Raw genomic sequence first — 19,798 nt, 5'->3', positions numbered from 1 at the left:
CCCTGCCCCCTCCCCCACACGCAACACCGCTCGGGCGTGGAGGCGGGAAGCGGTATTTCCCACAGAATTCAGTGGGGTCTGTGGACAATTGGACAAGCTTCTATCCATTCAGCCATGTATGCTTCTTCATCTATATATTTTCCCTTCTGGGTTCTGAGTTTTAGGTTGCAATGCTACACACAGTTACCAGGATATGAATCCTACTGAACACAGTGGCATTTACTGCCATGTAAATATGCTGTGGATTTGGCTGTTCATCAGTAGTGTGTGACAAAGTGGGGGGAGGGAAACATTGGTTATTGTCTGGCGAGGCCTGCTGTTCTTACTCCTGAGGATGGAGTGGTGAGGGGGCCTGAGGAGATAGGGATGGGTGGTAGCTGGGCAGTCCCAATGGGCAGGGACTTGGCTCCAGTGGAGGAGGGCCTGAAAGAGCCGAAGGGGAGGTGCATGAGGATAATATCAGCAGCACGCCTCCTGAAGGAAGGGGGTCTGTGCAGGAGAAGGGGGAGAGACATTGGCAGCTGCTGTAAAGGGTAGACAATTACAGGGAATAAAGAGGGATATTGGCCCCATAATTGTGAGTGGGTGATGCATAGCCTGTGAGGAGGCATATAAGGAGCCAGCCGGGGATGAGAGGCTGGCTGGTGGCAAGTGTCAGGGGCTCCCGGAGATGGGCAGACACAAGGAGCAAGCAGCCTGGAGGAAGCACAGAGTGACGCTCAACCCGCTCCCCGTCCCTGCTCTGAGGCCAGACCCAGTAAGCCTAGCCAGGCTTGGTAAAGAGGACAGGGACATGTAGCCGGACAGCTATTTTGGGGGGTGGGATGGGGGAGAGAGCTTTCTGTTTAGAAGTTCACCTTGACTTCTGTTGTATATAGCATGTCACAGGATGGAGTAAACATGAATGAAAATTAAAGCCAGATCTTGAAGTGGACAGACCTTCCATTGATTTTAGTAGTACTGAACTTCTTTATGTTGAGATGAATATAGTTGACTGCCTTATATTTCTCATTAGTGATCTGCTCATATAAATCTAGATCAGGACCCTTTCTAAGCTATGATAATATTTGTCAGCTTCCTATAGCGCTTGTAAGATTTGATTTGTTTTTTCTTTCCACTCACTTTTTAAAATCAATGAAATAAAATAATGATATGCCCAACACATTTTATGTACTTGATTCTGCTCCATTTTTTATACTGAACAATTGGTTCCTCAATTAAATGAAAGTGTGTTTGTGTGAAAAGTCCTGATCACTGATTTGTTATCTTAGATCATTTGTTCTTATTGTGGTGTACAGTCTTCTCCCTCCTCCTTAATAATGATTTTACTTAATGATGATTTTGGTAAGAAGAATTACCAGTGACAGCCAATCACGTAATCACTTTGCACTTTACATAAACACTGAGATGTTTGGAATCTACTTTCTTCCCTGCTGTCCTATGGCCATTTGTTTTCCAGTAACTAAATGGTATTTTGCTTCTAGAGATCCAGATAGAGAAGCCTGAAAAACATGAAAAAATTGAAAAAAAGCCACCACCCAAAGGTAATAATATTTCTATTTAATATGGGTATACTATAGTCTACATATGAAAAAATGTTCAAGACTGCTAAAAGCCTTCTCTGAAAATGCATATTTAGGTAATACACAAAATAAGCTGAAGTTTATTTTGAGGAAGAGTTGATTGATTTATGAATTCAGATGCACTACAAGATGATGTTAGGCTATACAAAGAGTTTTTCTATGGTTTGAATGATTTGATTGATTAAGTGCGTCAAGTCGGTATCGACTCTTAGTGACCACCACATAGATAGATTCTATCCAGGATGATCTCTCTTCAACTTGGCTTTTAAGGTGTCTGAGTGGTGCATTCATTGCTGTCATGATTGAGTCCATCCACCGTGCTGCTGGTTGTCGTCTTCTTCTCTTGGCTTCAGCTTTCCCCAGCATTATGGACTTCTCAAGGGAGATGGATCTTTGTGTAATGTGTCCAAAGTATGATAGTTTGAGCCTGGTCATTTGTGCCTTGAGTGAAAATTCTGGATTGATTTGTTCTATGATCCATTTGTTTGTTTTCCTGCCTGTCCATGGTATCCTCAAAGCTCCAGCACCAAAAGCATCAATGCTTTTTCTATCTTGCTTCTTTAAAGTTCAGCTTTCGCATCTATAGAGTGTCACGAGAAAAAACATTGTCTGAACGATTCTAATCTTTGTAGGTGTAGACACGTCACAGCATCTAAATATCCTTTCTAAGGCCTTCATTGCAACCCTACCAAGTGCTAGTCTGCAGCATATTTCTTGACTGCTGGATCCTTTACTGTTGATGGTTGATCCTAAAAGGCAGAAGCTATCCACCACTTCAATGCCATCATTGTCAATTCTGAAGCTGGTTGCTGTACTCACTGTCATTAGTTTAGTCTTCTTTACATTTAATCATAGTCCCATTTTTTCACTGTGCTCCTTGACTTTCATTACTAGAGCTTGCAGATCATCCGCATTCTCAGCTATCAGAGTGGTGTCATCAGCGTAGCGCAGGTTATTGATGTTTCTCCTCCAACTTTAAAACCATGCTCATCTTCTTCCAATCCAGCTTCCCTTAGTATATGTTCAGCATATAAATTGAATGAAGAAGGAGAAAGTATACAGCCTTGTCTTACTCCTTTGCCGATCTGGAACCAGTCTGTTTCACCATGTTCTGTCTGGACTGTGGCTTCCTGCCCTGTGTATAGGTTTCTCATGAGAACAATAAGATGTTCTGGGATGCACATTTTCCTAAGGATATTCCACAACTTGACATGGTCAATGCAATCAAAGGCTTTTCTGTAGTCAATAAAGCACATATAGACTTCTTTCTGGTATTCTTTGGCTTTCTCGATTATCCAACGTGCATCAGCAATGATGTCTCTTGTTCCTCAGCCTTTTCTGAAACCAGGTTGAACATCTGGAATTTCCCTTTCCATGTAGGGCTCTAATCTGCGTTGGATGATCCTGATCATTATTTTGCTAGCATGTGAAATTAAGGATATTGTGCAATGGTTTGCGCAATCTGTTATGTCTTCTTGTTTTTGTATGGGTATGTAGACTGACCTCTTCCAATCTGTTGGCCACTGTGTCGTTCTCCAAATTTGCTGGCATAGTTTGGTTAGAGCCTCGACTGATTCTTCTTCTGTTGCCTGTCATATTTCTGTAGCTATTCCATCAATTCCTGTAGCCTTCCAACTTGGTAATGACTGGAGTGCTGATCTAACTTCATCTTCCCTTACTAGAGGTTCTTGCAAGTAGGAAATATCTTCTAGAGTCTGTTGGATGTTGACATCCCTGCTGTACAGATTTTCAGTATGCTCCTTCCCTCTCTGTTTGATCTTCTCTCAATCAGTTACTCTCTGTCCTTTGGCATCCCTTAACATACCAATTCGAGGTTTGACCCTCCTTCTGAGTTCAGAGATCTTTTGCGAAACTTGCCTTTTCGTGTCTATTTCCGTCTATTCCGTCTATTCCCGTGTCTATTTCCATCCTCAAGGTCTTTACAGATGTCATTGTAGTACTGGTCCTTGTCTCCTCTAACAGCTTTCTGAAATTCCCTATTAAGTTCCTTCATGAGGTCTTTATCTTTCTTGATTTTGGCTTCTCTCCTCTTCTGGGCAATTTCCACAGTCTGTTCTGACATCCATTTTGCTTTCTTCTGTTTCTTGGTCAATTTTGTCTATCCATCTGGCTTTCTTGGTAAAATACAGGAGTGGTCTACCATTGCCTTCTCCCACACAGTATGAAATGATGCCTTTGTCGTTGTCACTGAAGTGATCATCTGCCTCCAGCACCTCCCTATTTCACTGCTGCCCAATATAGGTATCTGCTTGCCTTAGGTGGGCAGCTGGGATAAACTTTGTGCTTTGAGTGACTCTACTGGAAGTATACCTCCCGGTGTACTTCATTCATACCTCCCAGGAACACCCCACCCCCAGCCATGATGTGTCTGTATAGCAGGACTTGGGGTAGTGGTGGTAAAGGTAGTTTATAAACTTTTGTAGATTCCAATATGGTTTATTGCATTCATATTCCTAAGAGGTTGGGGAGATAAGAAGAGTGAAATGGGCACTGAACTTCCATGTTACACAATTGCATTACTCAGACTATAGCTGAATATTGATTGGAAACACCACTATTTAAGATGAAATATGGCTGCCACCAAAATGTTTCCTGAAGTGGACTTCTAGCAAATGTGGAGGTGCCTCTTGGAAAAAAAATGAGAGAAGCCAAGGCTATTTTAGGGAAATCAGTTAAATTGCCTGAGGCAGTTCCATAAGGTTTTGCCTAAAGCGAAATCCAAAGCGAATTTGAAAGTTTCTCTTCAGGTGAAACATCTGAAGATTTTTCAAAGGAATGAAAACACTGATACATATAAAAAACAATGACTTATGTATAGGCAACATCCTTTGTATTACTGACTTAAAATATTGAGCCTAGTCAACACTGAGATGTTTGGAAACTACTTTCTTTCCTGCTGTTCTATGGCCATTTCTTTTCCAATAACTAAATGGTATTTTGCTTCTAGAGATCCATATAGACAAGCCTGAAAAACATGAGAAAATTGAAAAGAAGCCACCACCCAAAGGTAATAATATTTCTATTTAATATGGGTATACGATATTCTACATATGATGAAAAGATGTTCGACTCCTAAAAGCCTTCTCTGAAAATACACATCAAGACCTGATCTTGTAGAGAATAAGCTCATCCATCAGTTCATGCAGTACGAAGCATGCAACAAGTAAGAACTGTTAAGTTTTAGGACTGGTTTTGCTAGATCAGTGTTGCTAAGGTCATGAAGGATCTCATATTATGAATGGGATACGCTGACCGGTGTGGCAAGAGGGTATACAGCCACCCCGTGCCAGCGATTTTTGAAGCAGTGCCAGAGGGGAAAGCATGGTGGGGGAGGCATGGCAGGGGAGGCAAGGGCATCCTCTCCTTGCCTTATATCAACCCCCTGTGTTTGAACCAGTTTGAATGTGGGGTTTCTGAGCTAGTTTGTCATTCTAGGAATAGAACACCAAACCAGTTCGTGTGCATCCCTAACTGACATCTTAACATTCCATGCCTCCACTCATCTCACCCATGGATATACTCACACATTCTTCCTGAGTCCCTTAGGTACTTCTTTAGTTCCAACTCTACTCTTTAATAAAACAAAATAATCTAATCTGTATGTTGCATTGCTGTCATAAGCCACTCACTCCCAGCTGCAGCCCCTTTTTTCCACCTGCAACGTGGATATAATGGACCATGTTGGCAATGGCAGAACAATTTTAAAAATGTTTTAAAACTTGTTTTTAAAAAATCCTTCTCATAAGAACTGTGTTCAGAAGAGCTGCTATCTATTGTTTGGAAGAGGGTCAATGATCCCAGTCACACCTTCTCTACACTAAAATTTTGGATGTTTCTACTGAGACTTAGTCAGCTCTTTCAGACAATGAGATGAGCTATTCTAATATTTTCTTATTTATGTGCCCTCAATAATCCATTAGGGGTGTGCAATTTGATTTTTTGGTGTTTCAGTTCAGATACAAATTGAAACACCCACAATTTGTTTCTGAGTCTGAATCTGACCCATCCGAATCAACCCAGATTTGATTTGGATCCAAATTAATCTGAATCTGAATCCGAATCAATTTGGATCAAGAAAACCGGTCCCAGGGCCAAAAGAGTGGGGTGGGGTGGTAGTGCCTAATGGGTGGAGGCTACTACCCAAATTGCAAAGGGATCGGGCAAAGGGCTGATTTTTGGTGAATTGTTGAAGTTTACGCATCTTTAAGATTTCCCCCCATAAGGTATAATGGAGGCGTATCGCTTCATGTCGGGGGGTGGCCTAGGGGGGTGGCCTATCAGCAGCCCCTATCATAGGGCTGCTGATAGTGGGGTTGGTGGTAGTTCCCAAGGGGGGCAAGGAAGCTACTAGAATTTTTTCAAAGGATTTGGGCAGAGGGCTGATTTTTGGTGATTTGTTGAATTTTACTCATCTTTAAGGTTTTTCCTCATAAGGTATAATGGAGCTTTCAGCAGCCCCATTACTGCTATTGGAGGGTGCTGGGGTGGCCTAGAGTGAGTGGTGGTGTAGTGCACATAGGGTGACAACCACCCCCATGGGTTTCTAACCCATGGGGTGCTGGGTTATGTTGTTTCTGAGGTGTTCTGAGTGTAGATTCTTTGGTAGCAAATGAGATTTTCAATACAAACCATGAATCTACTCTCATTTGCTACCAAAGAATCTACACTCAGAACACCTCAGAAACAATAGAACCCTGTACCCCATGGGTTAGAAACCCATGGGGGTGGTTGTCACCCTATGTGCACTACACCACCACTCATTCTAGGCCACCCCAGCACCCCCAAGTACAGTCATGAGGCTGCTGAAACCTCCATTATACTTTATGAGAAAAAACTTTAAAGACGCGTAAACTTCAACAAATCACCAAAAATCAGCCCTCTGCCCAAATCCTTTGAAAAAATTCTGGTAGCTTCCTTGCCCCCCTTGGGAACTACCACTAACCCCACACAACTCTACTCCACCCCTTTCTCCCCGACGTGAAGTGATACACCTCCATTATACCTTATGGGGAAAAACCTTAAAGACACGTAAACTTCAACAATTCACCAAAAATCAGGTCTTTGCCCAATCCCTCTGCAATTTGGGTTGTAACCTCCACCCATTAGGCACAACCACCCCACCCCACTCTTTTGGCCCTGGGACCCATAATTCAAGTAGACATCAGATTGGGCCTTTTTACAGTGAAGTCAATGGGAGGCAAAAAGGCGGGAAATTCAAATAGACATCAGAACTCGAAATGGAGGAGGAAGAAGAAGCACTTTATCGGCCACAAAATGGAGGGATAAAACTACAAATAATTCAGAGCCGGAACGGGGGTGATTCGTTTCGGCAATGAATCACTCAAAATGGGCAGTTTCGGGTACAGATCGTTCTGTACCCAAAACGTTTCACACATCCCTATAATTCATACATGCTGGAAGCTTACAGGGCTATTTCTCTCTTTTTTAAAAAAGAAAAAAATATATATTTTTTTTATTTTAAATTAATTTTTTTCCAGTTTACAAATGTTTATACCTCTGTGTACTCCAAGAATATAATTACCTTATTTGAGGAGGCCCCATTTCACTTCAAAACAGATAGGTACTTGACACCCCATCTCGCTATTAGATGACACCCCATCTCGCTATTATAATGATTTGCTTTTCATTCATGTTTCAAATCTTTACATCACCAGCTAGTAAACACTGATATGTTTTCATTGCTGTTTTCATATGACAACAGTTTCTTTTCTGATAACCAAAGGGTATTTTCTTTCCAGAAATTAAGATAGAAAAACCTGAGAAAAAAGAGAGAGTTGAAAAGACACCACTCCCCAAAGGTAATTATTTATTTTTGTTTTATTATGGATATATTCATACTTCAAAATGTGCAGAATTACTCATAAACCTCCACAGAAAACTCATTAATCTGTATAAGCGTCTCAATTATTATCGTTGGGTAATGGCATAACCCCCCTAATTGCCTGCCTATAGGCCATAATGGACTGGATGAGGATAATAAATTGAAGCTAAATCCAAAGACAGAGGTACTCATGGTAAGGGGTCATACTTCAAGGAATGTGATAGATCTTCCTGTTCTAGACAGGATTGCACTCCCCTCAAAGGAACAGGTACATAGCTTGGGAGTGCTTCAGGACCCATGCCTCACTCTGGTTGCTCAGATTGAGGCAATGGCCAGGAGCTCTTTTTATCAACTTCAGTTGATAAGACAGCTGCATCCATTCCTCGAAGAAAATGATCTCCGGTGCATTTTCGGTGGTGCATTCTCTGGTAACCTCTAGGCTTGACTACTGCAATGTGCTGTACATGGGGCTGCCTTTGTTTGTAGTTAGGAAACTTCAGTTGGTCCAAAATGCAGTGGCTAGATTGGTCTCCGGGGTTCTCGGAGAGACCACATTATGCATGTTTTAAAACAACTGCATTGCCTGCCAATAGGTTTCCAGGCAAAATACAAAGTGCTGGTAATTACCTTTAAAGCCCTAAATGGCTTAGGACTGGGTTACTTGCAAGAGCACCTTCTTCTGCAAGATCCCCACCACACATTAAGGTCATTGAAAGAGGCCCATCTCTGGATGCTGCCAGCTTGTCTGGCAGTGACTCTGTAGCGGGTCTTCTCTGTAGTTGATCCTGGGCTGTGGAATGCACACCCTGTAGATATCCGTGGCATAACGTCTTTGTCAGCTTTTAAAAGGGCCCTTAAGCCCCCCCCCCTTTTAGCCCGGCTTTTAGTAATCCTTGAATGTTTTAAATTGTTTTACTTACGGTTGTTTTAACTGTTTGTTTTATTGTATTTATGGTTTGTGAACCGCCTAGAGCCTTTGGAGTCGGACGGTATATACATTTAATAAAAGAATAATAATAATTAGTATTATTATCCCTTTGGATTTTTACCCCTGTGTGTACACAGAAAATTTAGATTTTTTTAATAAGGCTATATGGTCCAGTCTGATTGCCTACAAAGCAGGGATCCTTTTTCTGATCTGTCTGAAATTTAGTAGGTTTGATCTCTTGGAAGGATAGTACAATGCCTGAAAAAGTTATGCCAACTTTAAGAAAAATGCAGAAATTAGGAACATAGGAAGCTGCCTTATACCGAGTCAGACCATTGGTCTATCTAGCTCTGTATTGTCTATACAGACTGGCAACAGCTTCTCCATAGCTGCAGGCAGGCCAACTGGGTTCCCACCAAAATAAAAGGGAAATGAAAATTATTACTTATTTTTTAGTATGCTACTTTTTAACAAAAAGGTTATCAAAGCAGTTTACATAGCAAAATGAAAGAGAAGACGGTTCCCTATCCCAAAAGGGTTTACAATATCACACACACACACACACACACACACACACACTGAACAGACACTATGCTAGGCTAATCCTCTATAATAAAACCCTTGGTGTCTGCCGTGGACAACCAAGTGTGTGTCCATGCCTCCCTGGGCTGTTCTGGGCATGCGCGAAGCGCATGATCAGAACAGACTGAGGGAGACACGACCGCCAGCACCCGGCGGCCATGTTGGGCGGCCAGAAGCGGCCGCCCCTAAGAAGCCGATGAAGCCCCGCAAAGCCGGGAAAGAGGTGGCGGAGGAAGCCGGCCGAGGCCTGGCGGCTCCGCCAAGGACGGGCGGCTCGGAGACTTTGGGGCCCTTGCCCCAAATGTTTCCCGCCACGGCCGCCACCGCCGACCGCTCTCCCAGCTGCCCGATTTCTCCTTCCCCGCACCCCACCCCAAATGATTAAGGGCCAAAATGGACCATGAGAATGCCTCGGCGGCCACCTCCGACCGCCCTCCCAGCTACCCGAGCCCTCCTTACCCGATCCAGCCCGTGACAGTCGGGCAAACTAAAAGCATATTTTGTGAAGAAGAGAGGAGCTCACGAACAGAGCTCCTCTCTGTGCAAAGCCACTGCCCAAACTGCCGCTATGGACGCAAAGGACGCAATAGGCATCCTTTGCGCCCAAAGCACCAGTCCGACATGGCAGCGGGGCAGGGGAGCAGCTTTACTTTGCTTCCCTCCCAGTCAGGAGGGCGGGCTGGAGGCGTCACAGCTCCGGCGGGATCCCGCACCAGGAGGGTGAGGGAGGTGGTCGCCGCCGTCGCCTGGGGCTGCTGCGGCTGTCGTTGTGCTTCCCCCTCTTGCGGCAGTAGCCCAAAGATGGGGGCTTCTTCACGGGGGCGGCTGCTCTCTTTTCCCCGTGTCTGAGCACAGGCTGCTGCTATCGCCACCGCGCCGACTCCTGAGCACCTAACAAGCCCCGAGCAGCTAACAAGCCCATAAAAAAGGGGGGGGGGAATAGAAAAAAGCCACCAGACCCAAAGAGCACACACATAATAGACAGAGAAGGGGGGGGGAGGGAAAGGGAGAACAAAAAAAGTAAGGAAAGGAAAGACAGAAAGAGAGTCAGCACAAAAAAAGAAACACACACACACACACACACACACACACACACAAAAAGATGAATAACACTTAAGGGGGGGGAAACCTAGCGCCCGTTATTATAACGAGCTAAAACATACTAGTTAGGAACATAATAGTGAATGAATGCCAAAATGAATATGATCTTAATAAAGAAACAAATCATAGGTTTAGTAACAAAAATAATTAATTGTGCCCGGCGGCACAACAGTGGCAAACCCACCTATGAAACCTCCCTTGAAAATGATGTTAAGGGAGCGAGTGCTCCCTTAAGTTGCATTATTTGAGCTCCGGGACATGTGGCAACACATCCCGGCACCCTGACTCTCGGAGCTACCGGCAGCAGGTGCTTGTGTGGGCAGGCGATCCGCCTGCCCAGGGACGGTAGAATGCTTGTGTGACCCTCATAGTGTCATTACAAAGAGAACTTCTGGTTGGGAGGGGGATGGTGGTTGCCTGTGGCTAACCCCATGAACAACCCTCCCCTCCATCATCATCATTTTTTTTTCTTTCTGAGGATTTGTTGGATAAAATGGAAGCAACATTTTGGATCATCTCTACTTTTAAACTAGTCCGGGTTTTTTTCTTTGCCTCTGACAAGCTGTAGCTCAGTTTAAGAAGCAGTTTTAAAATAGAATCACTTCTAAACAATATATGCAAATGAACAAAGATCTTCTTTCGCTTCTGATGCAAACAGATTAAACTTGCGATTTTCCATGTAAACAATAACATCAGTTCCTCGTGTATCTATATTTATTAATCCAAAAAGTTGCAGGCTACGGCGTTCATCTTATCTTTTCTGTTCAGTCTTCACCAATTTTTAAAAAAATCCAAACTTGGTTTGCAATCATTTCTTTATTTGGTGAAGAAATATCTTTATTACAAGGAGAGAGAGTGAGTTTATGCTCTGCCTTTGCAGGCAGTGATAGAATCAGCATTATTAAATGATAGACCTATTTCTGGACATTGGTGTAATCCAGCCACCATCCCCACCCACCTCCAGAAATCATGACACGGCATCTTTCTAGAGGTATTTGAGGAACAAAATTGGCAACTGCCTGCCAGAAAGACGTCTACCTCTGCCAGTGATTCTGCTGCTGCTGCCTGCATAGCTATGGCATAACTTGTAACGCGCACGCACGCACACACACACGCACACTGTTGTTATCATCAAACATCAATGAGCTGCCGTCCTTTAAATTACCCATCCCTGAAATTTCTTCTATTTTGTTCCTCTACCACCACACCCCCAAACCCTCAGATTTTAACTTTGCTTTTAGGAAATTATTTTGGACCAGTTCTATTTAAAATCAATCATGTAGCAAACCAAAATAGAATAAAACTCACCATCCAGAGGACTTAATACACATCACTGCATAGGCATTCATGTAACATTACATTAACATTTACACAGCGTGTTTGTAAAAGCCACAGGGTAAGAATACACAGCAAAGATAATTCTTTGGTGCACTAAATCAGCTGGGCAAACTTAGTGAAATGTGGATTAAATGTACATAACATATTAGCCTGATACATAATGCCTTTTTTGACCACGAAATATAGGCTGAGGCTCTAATTCACTTGCTAGCTCGTCTCTTGAGACTTTGCATCATAGTCAAACTGCACATTATGCTAATGTCAGATTATAAGACAACTTTGGTGGCCATTTCCTGATAAGAGCATAAAAAGCTAGGGTTTAAGGTTGTATCTAGTTAGGGAACTTCACATTCCAGGGAGTATTAGACATTTTTGATTGGCACTGAATGTTTGCAGCTGCAAGGCCATGGAAGTATGTCAGGGTTTATGCATCACTTTAAGATAAATGATTAATTACCTTGAGCAGAATCTGCCCCTATATTTTTGCTGCTCTTCTTATTTTAATTAGAAAGCTATATTGGATTTAATAGGTTTTCCTAAACTTTGTGAGCTACTCTTTTTGAGTGAGGGAGAGAAGAGAGCGCCCAGCTGATATACAAAGTGCTTGCCTCGCCAACTGGGAGAGACCAGCCCACGGTGCTTCCAGGCCCAGTATCGGCCACACCCCTATATCATCATGCTTCTGATCTCAAAATGTCTAGTACATACATAACCACCCCTGGGTTAAGGATTGATCCTGGACCAGGTTTGGTAATAGAGCCAGAGTGCCGCATATTTGAGAGGTCTGGAGGTGGAATCAAATTAGTTTGCAAAGTCTAGGGTGGAGCCAAGCAGTTTCTGGCAGATCTGGAGGTGGAACTCACTGCAGTAGTTGACTGCAGATGTAAGCTACAACATCTAGCTGAAGATGCCACTTTGGTGTTGTAGCAAATGGTACAACTACTTTCAAAGAAGTAAATCTAGCAGGCCTCAGGATGAGATAGATCATGTGAAAAAACAGGAGGAAACACTGGCCACATTCGCACATAATGGGAAACCGGAGTTAAAGGAGCCTGGGGCTGACATCCCTGTGTGTCCGAATTAGTGAAATCCTGGTCTCATCAGAATAGCAAACTGAGTTTTCCCTTCCCAAACTCCAATTTGAAACCTCGGATTGTAGTGAATTTCGCCCACTGGGTGCCGATCCCCAAGGAAAGGGCTGGGGCAGGCTGTGTCCTTTCCCTGTCCTAAAGCAGGGGGTGTTGGGAGTTGTAGTTCAGCAACATCACAGGGCAAAGCGAGTGGGAAGTCCACATTCAAAAGAGGGCATTAGCAGCAGTATCACAAAGTCAATCTTGTGGAACTCCAACTGTCAAACTAACAACAACAAAGAAAAGGTCTCGTGCCTCCTCCTCTGGGATGTGATTGGTTGGAGGAAAAATCCGGAGCAAGCTGTGGGGACACACACAGGAAAAACATCCACAGGGAATGCGGAGAGGAGCTGACCCTATGGGAATGGTCCTTTTAATCCCCCTGCTAATTCAATAGCTGTGTTCTTCGGATACCTCACAGCATGAAGCCCTGCCTGGAAAAGCTCCTGGTGAGATGAGCATTTTCACCTACCTTCTGAAGACCTTAAGGGCCTTAATGCAGAAATGCAGTTAGCAGTGTGTTAACTTCATCTGTCTGCAGAAGGTAAAGACATTAGCTAGCTGCGTTTTAAAAAGATGCTCCTGCCTGAAAATATGTGCTTACTAAAGCAGCACACCCTTCCTAATTCATCTTCTTGCAGCTGAACTAACTTCCAAAAATAAAAACTCTCTTGGCTGGCAATGTAAGTATAGAAAGTTGTACTGTCAAGGGACAGAGTGTAATTTCCCACACTGGGGTATAAATGAGCATACTTACATAATGTACAAATAAATAGATGCTGTGAAATAGGTTAGACCTGTAGACTAAAGAAGCTGCAGTGCAGAAACATTTAATACCCTTAATAAATTAATGACAATGATATAAGTATAAGTACCTACACTGTACATCACTCTCTCTTACCTTAATAGGACTGAGCAGAGGTGGCCCCTTCTATGAGGTAGCAAGGTGGGGTGGTTGCCTTGGGGCAGCAAGTGCCATCCCTTCCACCACCATGGGTGCCACACCACAGGTCTTTCTGCCACCAGCTGTTGCCACCTTTCCTCCTTCCACTGGGGCATGCTCTTCATTTTCCCCTTCTCGCTCTGCTGGGGTGTGTCTGTTCTTTGCCAGGCAAGATAGGAGTGCCCCTGCTGCCACTGCCCTCTTAGTGGCATAATCTAAGAGTGCTCACATGCTGTTGCCTCAAAAGCATGGCTTCCAAATGTTGTGTACCGAGCTGAAGATGGGGCGGGGGGCGTCGTATTGTCCTTCATCTCAAGAAACAAAATGTCTTGGACTGCCCTGTGGTGAGGATAAAATGGGATCACTTCACCTACATACCCTCCAAAAAGAGCCAGTGTGGTGTAGTGGTTAGAATGCTGGACTAGGACTGGGGAGACCCGAGTTCAAATCCCCATTCAGCCATGAGACTTGCTGGGTGACTCTGGGCCAGTCACTTCTCTCTCAGCCTAACCTACTTCACAGGGTTGTTGTGAGGAGAAACCTAAGTATGTAGTACACCACTCTGGGCTCCTTGGAGGAAGAGTGGGATATAAAATTTAAAAAAACCAAAACCAAACATTTCACCTAAAATAAAAACAAACAAACCGGGTCATGCCAGTGAATGTGTAAGGCAGCCAAGCGACATGGGAAGCCGGGTATATAGTGCATAGGGCACATAACTGTGCAACTTGGAGGCGTGATGTGCAATTCTGACCACAAATATGCCAAAAACAAGTAATGAAGGGCTCATTATTCCAGACTAATGACAGATGAACCCCTGCTAACTGGATAGGAGGCATAGCTTTTACAGTGATGGCTCTCTCATAGTTGGCAGTGGGAGAGCAACAGTCCCTATTGAGTCCATTATAGAATCTCTCCAGTGACTCTTACTGGTGCCGTGTGTGTGTGTGTGTGTGTGTGTGTGTGTGTGTGTGTGCGCGCGCGCGCATGCAACACTTTACCTTGCTGCTTGGAAGGCAGCCCTGGTGCTGTTAAGAATGGGCAGTTGCGACCAGAGGCATTCTTACCCCTGGACTTCGGGGCCTAAATCCAGGGCCTCCACAGCCCCTGCCCCCCCCCATATCCTTTTGTCTGTCCTGGGTGGTGTGGTCACCCGGAGGAGCATGATGATGCTTAATTTGCAGAAGAGGAGGGCCTCCAAAAGCCTTTAGGTCCAGGCTCCAAAATTACCTAGGTGTACCTCTGGTTACACCCTTCCACAGTTCTCCCTGTTTACAACAATGGGGGAAAACTGTAGAAGCGCTGCTAGTACAACTACCCATTCTTAACAGCATCAGAGGTGCCATCCATTCAAGTCGCCAGCAGCCCCAAGTTGTAGAGTTACATCTCCATAATGCTGCACATTATGGGAGCCAATAATAACATACTTTCCAGAAGTTGCAGATGAAAATGAGACACACTTGTAACAACCAAGAATTATTGCCTAAGCACCTCCATCAACCAACTTGGGGTTGTAACTGAAGAATGGCAACTCTATCAACTCATATTGGGGGAGGGGGGAATTAAGAAAGTATGCCAAAGAGGCAAAAATAGGAACAAGATGGTGACTCAGGCAATTCCTGAAATAGGGACTGTCCCTGATAAATAATGACAGCTGTAGCTTATGCACTTACGCTGCTACTATCAATAATGAGTTACATGTGATAAATATGATCAGACCAATAGGCTTTAATTGATTAAGAAACTGATCTTTGATCACAGATGTTTGTTCTCCAAAGCAAGCAGCAATACAGAGGCTCTCCTGGAAGTCTTGCCACCATGCAGACTATGCAGCTTCACTGACTACTGCTTCTCTGCATCAGCTTTTATACATAAGAAATTTGCATAATGATCTTCTGCAATACTGATGAATCTTGAGCCTGTTTATCTTTGAAGTCATTGCAGAGTACTGTTATAACAGAGAATATTCGGTATTCACAAATGTGATGAAAAACCTATTATAGTCTTTTCTTCTATATGTGAATGGTCTCTTTTGTTCATTGACTTTAAATGATCTCATACTCAAGAGAAACCATTCCTTCCTTTCAGTTCCTCAAAAGGCAAACTCACTAAGGTTTTATAATATGGAAATACAAACTTCAAATGACCCCTTTAATGCATAAATTATATTAAAATAACTTACAGATTTTTGCTGTAACATGTAAGCAAAAACAAATCCAAGCAAACATTTTGGTGTAATACACCAACCTCAGTGCTCCATTTAGCATGCCAGCTGAAGGCACTTAAATGCAGAAGCTGAGAACCAAAAGCAGCAAACGGATAATAGATAACACCTGAGGGAGGAGAGAGCAGAAGAATACGTGTTAATGGAACTGCTCTGGGGGGTTTTCTGAGGTGGCAGGAGTGTGTGTCTGCAGAGATTTCCCCTCCCCACACTGGCCTCTCTTCCTTCCAAAACCAGTCCGTTTGGCCATTCTTCAGCCCATTCAGGCCTTTCCCCCGGGGTGCTGGCCATTTTGGAGGCTGCTGCGCCTGCGCAATGGGCCTCTGTATGGCCTTGTAAAAAACATTTCTTACATTAATGAACCCTCAGGGGAGTTCGAGGGGGTGCTTGACCGAACTGACCTGGTCTGGTTTGGGCCCGCTTCAGTCTCGAACCGGACTCAATGAGCCAGTTCCATGCACACCCCTATTAAAATATGTTACAAAGATTAACCAGATACTTGTAAAGAGGCAATTTAGCTTGGTGTCCAAATTAAAATGAATTCCAGGTTGGCAAGAGAAAAGAAGAATTTAGAGAAATCGATTTTTAGATTTAAGAAAAGAGCAGGGATAGCGGGAACCCAGAGGGACACTGTGATTATCGTACCAGCTTGTCCTTCCTTTCGTGGTGATTGGACTCTTGTGGCTCAGGTGCAACCGAAGGACCTCTTTTCTCAGGGATAGAACCAGGCAATGAAGAACTGAAAGCAGCTCAGGGGTTAGGCAGCAAGGGTAAATCCCAAAGGGGTCTGTTTTTGTGCAGCCAGCTCCTCGTATCAGCGAGGTGAACTAAATAGATTGGGCCTGTGAAGAAGGCTGATATGGAGTCTGTGAGTGAAAATGGTGTGAAGAGCAAAGAAAGGCATGATGGTCTATTGCTCAAAGTACTGGTGACTCCAAGGTATAGAGACCAAATGAAGCACCCTGGTTCAAGAAACCAGGGCCAGTTATAGCCAAAATGGGTCCTGAGGCAAAATACTGGCCTCTCCTTCTTCCTGAGGAGGACATTCTGGTGGATATCAAAAGGATCCATTGTCTTTGTTTGCTGTGCTTGAGTGTGCTTGACAAAGGCATGAATGGTCAAGAACAACCTGTATGTAAATGGACTGAATGGACATGCAAGGGTGTTTGATATTTGACAAATAAATATCTGTTAGGTTAGAAGGACCCAGTAAACCAATCAGGAATTTTAATGAGAGCACCTCTGAGTTCCTATTGCCCACTCTAGCTCTTTTGTGATTGGGAAGGGAGTTGCATTTTACGGTTCCTTATTTGACTTTTCCTGCTGAGGTGATTAGTATTAATTTGTTTGAGGCAGCTGCTGAGGAGGGGAAGTAAAGGAGGGGAATTCAGTCTTTGGACAGAGGGACCTTGAGCATGGAGTTAACTCATGAGCTAACTCAGTCTACCTAGAATTCCCTAATATAGGGGAAAGGTGCAAGGCTAATTCCCTTTCAATTCGCTTGGCAGCTGGTTTAATCTGTGAAACCATCCCACTGCCTGCTTAGTGACCTTTCTCCAATATGCCAACAAATGGGGAGCCCATGGTCCCTTGGGACTTCTGAGCATGTTAAGAGTGGGAGTTACAAGCCTGTCGTCCCAAACAGAAGCGGAGAGGTTTCTGGGAGCCTCCAGAATAGCACTGCTGGCAACAGGGGGAAGGAGAGAAAAATGACACAGCACCAACAAATCAAAGGCAAAAGTGGCGGCGGCGGCGTGCGGGGGGGGGGGGGGACTCCCAAGGTGCTGATAGGTTTGCTCAATGTGTTCTTATTAGTACACTTTTATAGAATTGGTTCAGTGTTGCCTTATGTGTTTTGAGGTAGTGCCCTTCTTCAGAGGCAATCCTTGAATAGATAAAATTATTCACAATGTTTGTTTTTCTGGTTATGTGTACTAATAAAGTACTAGTAATAAAGTACTTAGTACTATTACTAATAAAAACACATTGAGCAAACCTATCACTGTCTTGGGAGTTCTCCCCCCAACCCCCACACACCTTTTTTGCCTTCATAGGAAAGAGTAGACCTCCTGCAGAGAATATATTAACTCTTTCAGTGACCAGTGTATCTCATGGCTTCTTTCATCTCATCCTTAACATTATTATTAGGTTTCAATTGTTCTATGAACATTTCTTCCTTGATCTTACGTCTTATTAAATTCCCTTCAACAGCCATTACTGATACTTTTGTTTTGATCACTTTTCCATCGTGTTCTTCTTTCACATGTATCGACCACGGATTTGTTTGACTTCTATTATGCTGAATATCAGCCAGATGTTCTTTATATCTTATTAGCGGTCTTCCTATTTCTCCAATTTAGAACGCTGCACATTCCACACATTCAATTTTATACACTCCCCCCTTCACCTTACATCAACCCTCATCCTCCTCACAGACAGAACAATCCCTCCCTTCACATCTATTATCATACAACAGGAATTTAACTAAACATTGTTTTAAACTTTTAGGTCCTGTACAAACATTAGCCTTAACTCCATGTCTACTCAAAGTTTTCTGTAGCTGCCATGCAAATCTGTCTGTTATGGAAGGTATTTTTAAAGTTTCCTTTCACAAACTTTATACCCTACTCATACATAGTGGAAGTTTATAACCATTAACTTATAACCATTAACTTGAATCAACTCTTCAGCCTTTCCCCTAGATGTCACAATGAGGCTGTTCTCACAAGCAGCCAAGAACGGGACAATGCTAACCAAGCCTGCTCTTGGCTGCTTGTGAGAAGCAGCAGGAAGCAAGTGGGCACTGCTGCAGAGACTGCTGGGGTGTCCGCAGCTTAAACATGGTTAAGGGAGCCATTTTTTTGATCATCTGCCAGCCCCAGCTGCTATCAGATTGTGGGGCTTCCGGCCGGTACCAGGGGGTACCCACAATGCACCATGCACTTGCGTGGTACATTTTGGGAGTTCGGGGGGGGGGGGCGTGGAACAATGTGTTCCAGTCCCCAGCCCACCACACTGCCAGAGGTAGTGGAGGATGATCTGGGTTTGCGATCTGCGCACCCTGCTCCCTCCATGGACTGTCTGTAGGAAAGGTAAGATAACAAAACCTTCCTCCCCATCCGCCTACCAAGCCCTTCTCATAGATTGTGAGAAACGGCTTGATGTGTTCACTAGATGACACACCTATTGCCCTTTGTATTGCATTCTTAACTACCTGCTGCTTTATAGTAATTCAGCAAATCCCAGAACTATACAGTAAAATCTCCTTTTTTCATGGGCTTCCTATACAGCCAGCGTGGTGTAGTGGTTAGAGTGCTGGACTAGGACCGGGGAGACCTGAGTTCAAATCCCCATTCAGCCATGATACTTGTTGGGTGACTCTGGACCAGTCACTTCTCTCTCAGCCTAACTTACATCACAGAGTTGTTGTGAGGAGAAACTTAAGTATGTAGTACACTGTTCTGGGCTTCTTGGAGGAAGAGCGGGATATAAAATGTAAAAAATAAAATATACCACTTAGTTTCCATGTAGCCCTCACAAATTTGGACTTCAGTATCTAAAAATGATAACCATCCCATTCCCTTGTCAATCTTATACTCCCTAGTCTATTGAACTCCCCAGACTTTCTATCAGTATAATCTTTAGTACTTGTAATAATCAAGTTATCATCAATATACCTCTTGTGTACAATATTATATCTTGATCTATACACCCCCTCGCAATATAATTCATATAGGAAATAGCAAGTACATATGGAAATATTTATATCAATTACACTGATTTATTAATCCACTCATAAGTTCAAAAGTAGCTAATGACTAGAAATGTCTTTAACAGATTGACAGCCCTACTAATACATAATGTAAAATTTTAACATACACATCCTGCTTAATATTCTTGATATGTCCACACAATTCCTCTGTGATTTAAAGTTCCATTTAAAGACAGAACCATTAGGTAAAATATTTCCTAAACTTTGAAAATACTTATTTCTTAAAGTTTGGTTTTTATACCTTCACCTAATGATTTTCTAGCTGAGCAGAAATTTTAACCCATGCCATCAATTTTTTATTTTTATTTTTTGGTATCTATAATCTGAGAGTAAT

General features: G+C 43.4%; 1 protein-coding gene and 1 long non-coding RNA gene across 25 annotated transcripts in view; one reads left to right on the top strand and one right to left on the bottom strand.

Moving 5' to 3' along the window:
• Positions 1-19,798, top strand: part of TRDN (triadin) — a 305,901-nt gene that overhangs the window by 74,565 nt on the left and 211,538 nt on the right. For all 24 annotated transcript variants that reach the window (XR_008313241.1, XM_053284401.1, XM_053284346.1 and 21 more), the window contains 3 exons: positions 1,485-1,544; positions 4,552-4,611; positions 7,364-7,423. Coding sequence is in view for 23 of the 24 variants with exons in the window: in XM_053284401.1 (XP_053140376.1) it covers positions 1,485-1,544; positions 4,552-4,611; positions 7,364-7,423 (180 nt within the window). In the remaining variant the exon portion in view is untranslated. The remainder of the gene's footprint in view (positions 1-1,484; positions 1,545-4,551; positions 4,612-7,363; positions 7,424-19,798) is intronic.
• LOC128339896 (uncharacterized) overlaps positions 1-19,798 on the bottom strand; it is a 103,432-nt gene that overhangs the window by 7,258 nt on the left and 76,376 nt on the right. The window lies entirely within an intron of this gene.

Source organism: Hemicordylus capensis, chromosome 1, assembly GCF_027244095.1.
Source record: "Hemicordylus capensis ecotype Gifberg chromosome 1, rHemCap1.1.pri, whole genome shotgun sequence".
NCBI lineage: Eukaryota > Metazoa > Chordata > Lepidosauria > Squamata > Cordylidae > Hemicordylus > Hemicordylus capensis.
The sequence above is the reverse complement of the archived record's forward strand: the minus strand, read 5'-3'. Positions and strand labels throughout refer to the sequence as shown.